Source organism: Myotis brandtii, unplaced genomic scaffold (genome assembly GCF_000412655.1).
Source record: "Myotis brandtii unplaced genomic scaffold, ASM41265v1 scaffold349, whole genome shotgun sequence".
Taxonomy (NCBI): domain Eukaryota; kingdom Metazoa; phylum Chordata; class Mammalia; order Chiroptera; family Vespertilionidae; genus Myotis; species Myotis brandtii.
This window is the reverse complement of record NW_005363427.1, coordinates 741,833-745,019: the sequence shown is the minus strand read 5'-3', so window position 1 is coordinate 745,019 and position 3,187 is coordinate 741,833. Positions and strand designations below refer to the sequence as shown.

The following is a 3,187-nucleotide window of genomic DNA, read 5'->3' as shown; positions in this document are numbered from 1 at the left end:
AACTGGGCACTGTACATAAAATCTTTTTAAAACTCAAACAATAGAAAACTCTTTAAACATTAAACAATTTTAATAAAAGTTTCTGTACAATGCTAAGCAGCTTTATTTACACATAGAAAATGTAATAGGAGTAGTGTTTGAAATTACAGAACTCCTTAAAATTTCAATGGCAGGTAAATCTGGAAAAAAATAACAGCATTCCATTCACAAATATTTTCAAGCAATAAATATGTATTTATAAATAGTGTAAATTTACATCAAGATTAGAAACAAAAATCACAAATCTGAAGTTTATTCCTTAGTCTATGTGCAATCCATTATCTTTGTGACTTGGCTGTTAATTTTTAAACATTTCATTTAGGAACCAAAAGTGTAATAACCGCCATGGTTTCAAAACAAGACAGAAAAACATAAAAGCAGTAAAAAAGTTCCTTACCTAACTTTTCACATTAAAAAAAAGTTGACCAAAGAAAGCCTTAAACTTGCTAACTACCTTACAAAGAAATTACCAGCTAGGCTAGTATTTTTTTTTCCAAGGAAAATTCTGAAGGGGAAAAGGATGAAAACAGGTTCATCAGCCCAGAAAGAGAGAAATATAAAAGAGGTTGTCTTCAAGTCAGTAGTCTGTATGATGTTGCCAGTTTTGTCAGATATATACAAAACATGGAAATTATTATTCTTTCTGAAGTACAGCTGATCAGCGTTGAGAGTCCTGGAGTAGGAGCAGTGCCCTCCTCAGTCCAGTTGGTTGACACTCTCACTTGGAAGGTTGCATAGACACAGTTTCAGCCAGCAGCCTTATGAGACAGCTCTAAAAGCCAGTGGTGCAGAACTGGGTTACTTCCTGAATAGCAGAAAAGGTCTCATTTAATGTCCATGGAACAATATCAAGATGAGGAAGATGGCAATGGAGGAGCCTAAAAATAAAAGTGAGGGATGTTACTTTGGTATACAAAGTTATAACCTCCCTTACTGACCATTACCCTACTCAGTGCACCAGCATGTTTCTGTACTACTTCACCAAATAGTCATAAACTCAAGAACATTAAAAGTCAAGAACATTAGGTTGAGCATTTTTTTAGATGACTCTAAAAAAAAAAAAGACTTGTAGAAAATAACAACAAACCAATTATAATTTCATTAGTAACTTGCTTCAGAACCTATCAACTAGATAATGCATTTTGTGTAACATACTCCAGGTAATTTTCTTCTTCTTCAGGCAACCTGGAAGACCATTCAAATGAAAATATCAGGAGCTAAATTTCAAAAATTCAGTTTCTAATCACATATGTAAGAGAAATGTATTGGAGGAAATCAACAATTCATAAATTATTTTCCTATTTATAAAACTAGTGATGTGCTTCCCCCTAAGCATCTGCTGTTTGAAAGTTAAAAATTGTGTGCAATTTATAAGTATACTTGAATTTTATAAGGTTGTATAATGTAGCAGGAAGTTAAGCTCCATCAAATATTCTCCATAAGGTTGCCCTGGCCTGTGTTGCCAAATGGTTAGAGCGTTAGCCCAAGCACCAAAGGGTCTTGGGTTCGATTCCCAGTTAAGGACACATACCTGGGTTGCCGAATCCCCAGCTTCGATCAGGGCACGTATGGGAAGCAACAGATGGTGTAGCACACCGATGTTTCCCTCCCTCCCTCCTTCCCTCCCTCTCTAAATATCAGTGGTGGGGAGGGGGGAATCCTTGGGTGAGGATTAACAAATATTCTCATGAGGTTAATACTTCCGGCAAGAACAAAATTTTAAATAAATACAATTAGCTCTAAAAGCAGAAGTATATTTAAAAGCACATTTACTGATTCATTTTGTTGACACTAATAACCTGTGTGTACACAAAAATTTTATCAACTGAGGTGACAATGTGATAGTGTTCAAAAAGCACACAAAGATTTTAAAATGTAATTACTGTGGTATTATTTAGGCTGGTCTCGCCCAGGAAGGAAAGTGAAAATAAAATATGCTAACTTCATAGGAATAAATACTTGGACGTGGAGGAGGGGAACATCATGCAATATCTAACGAGCCAAAAGAAAATTTAAATATTTCATACCTCCTGTTTATCAGGTGGCAGAACAAACAATGCTGCTTCCCTATCCAGCTAACTATGTACTCACATGTTGATTTCACTTACTAATGTAAATTGGTCATAGACTTGCATCAGGTCCTCCATCTTGTACTGTTCTAGCACCACAAAATTGTCCAGGTTTCTGCTTGTTTTTCGTGCACAATCTTGACAATGCACTACGTAGGTCTTTCGAGAAATGCTCTCATTAGTGACAAAAAGCAGATCAAAAACCTCCACCTATTTTATACAAGAAAAAAAGCATTCAATTGCGACAGTGGCATTTACTTATTGTAATACTTTAATAAAATCATAGAATCCTACTTTACATGGAATTGTGGACAGTTGTCTCTAGTTCAAAGTAGGTACCAAGACAAACACGGCCATGTTTAAAATTCTTTAATGAACAAGATTTATTTTGCACCAAACCCAGAGACATGGGTGGCAATGTATATTCAGGGAAGTGGCCTAAGGGAATGGCATACTCATTACAACCACTGGCAAAAGCGCAATTCAAAAGTTTAATAAAGGTCAGTCTACTTTGCTCTAAATCTGAAACATTACTATACAGTCAGGTAAAAGTGATCATCATTTTTCTTTTACTTCTCATGCATAGAGCTCATACTGGGCACTATGAATGGATATTTGCCTTCCCCTATAGACTGAGCTCCTCAAAGATAAAGACTATGTTTACTCATCTTTGCCCCTCCAAGGCATATCATAGTGCTTAGTGCTTAGCCAAACCTCAAACCTCAAAACACATATTCAAGTTGGTTGCCTGCTCAAAATCTTTTGATGGCTTCAATGACCTCAGAATATCAAATTCCTTAAAGTCATTCAAGATGCTCTGTAAGCTTCCTACTACATAGACTTATAATTTGCAGAGTCTGTTCTGGTAAGTTCCAGCCACATTGGACTAACTTACCCTTTTATGGATAAGCCATTTCATTTCCCATATTGTTATTATAGTTCATAATAACATTCATTCTACCTCCAATTCTCATCATTTTTTAGTCCACTGAAATCTCACACTCATCCTTAAGGATGGACTCAAATGCTAATACTTTAGTGAACTCTTATACCAAGATAGAAAGGAAAATTTGGTCACA

General features: G+C 35.7%; 1 protein-coding gene across 14 annotated transcripts in view; it reads right to left on the bottom strand.

Annotated features, from left to right (window-relative positions):
- Nucleotides 1–51: 51 nt before the first annotated feature.
- The window catches only part of KDM6A (lysine (K)-specific demethylase 6A), a 103,300-nt gene continuing 100,164 nt past the window's right edge, over nucleotides 52–3,187 (bottom strand). For all 14 annotated transcript variants that reach the window (XM_014544035.1, XM_014544039.1, XM_014544043.1 and 11 more), the window contains 2 exons: nucleotides 2,148–2,318; nucleotides 52–917 (listed from right to left, as the gene is read on the bottom strand). In XM_014544035.1, coding sequence (XP_014399521.1) covers nucleotides 888–917; nucleotides 2,148–2,318 — 201 coding nt within the window. In that variant the 3' untranslated portion in view covers nucleotides 52–887. The remainder of the gene's footprint in view (nucleotides 918–2,147; nucleotides 2,319–3,187) is intronic.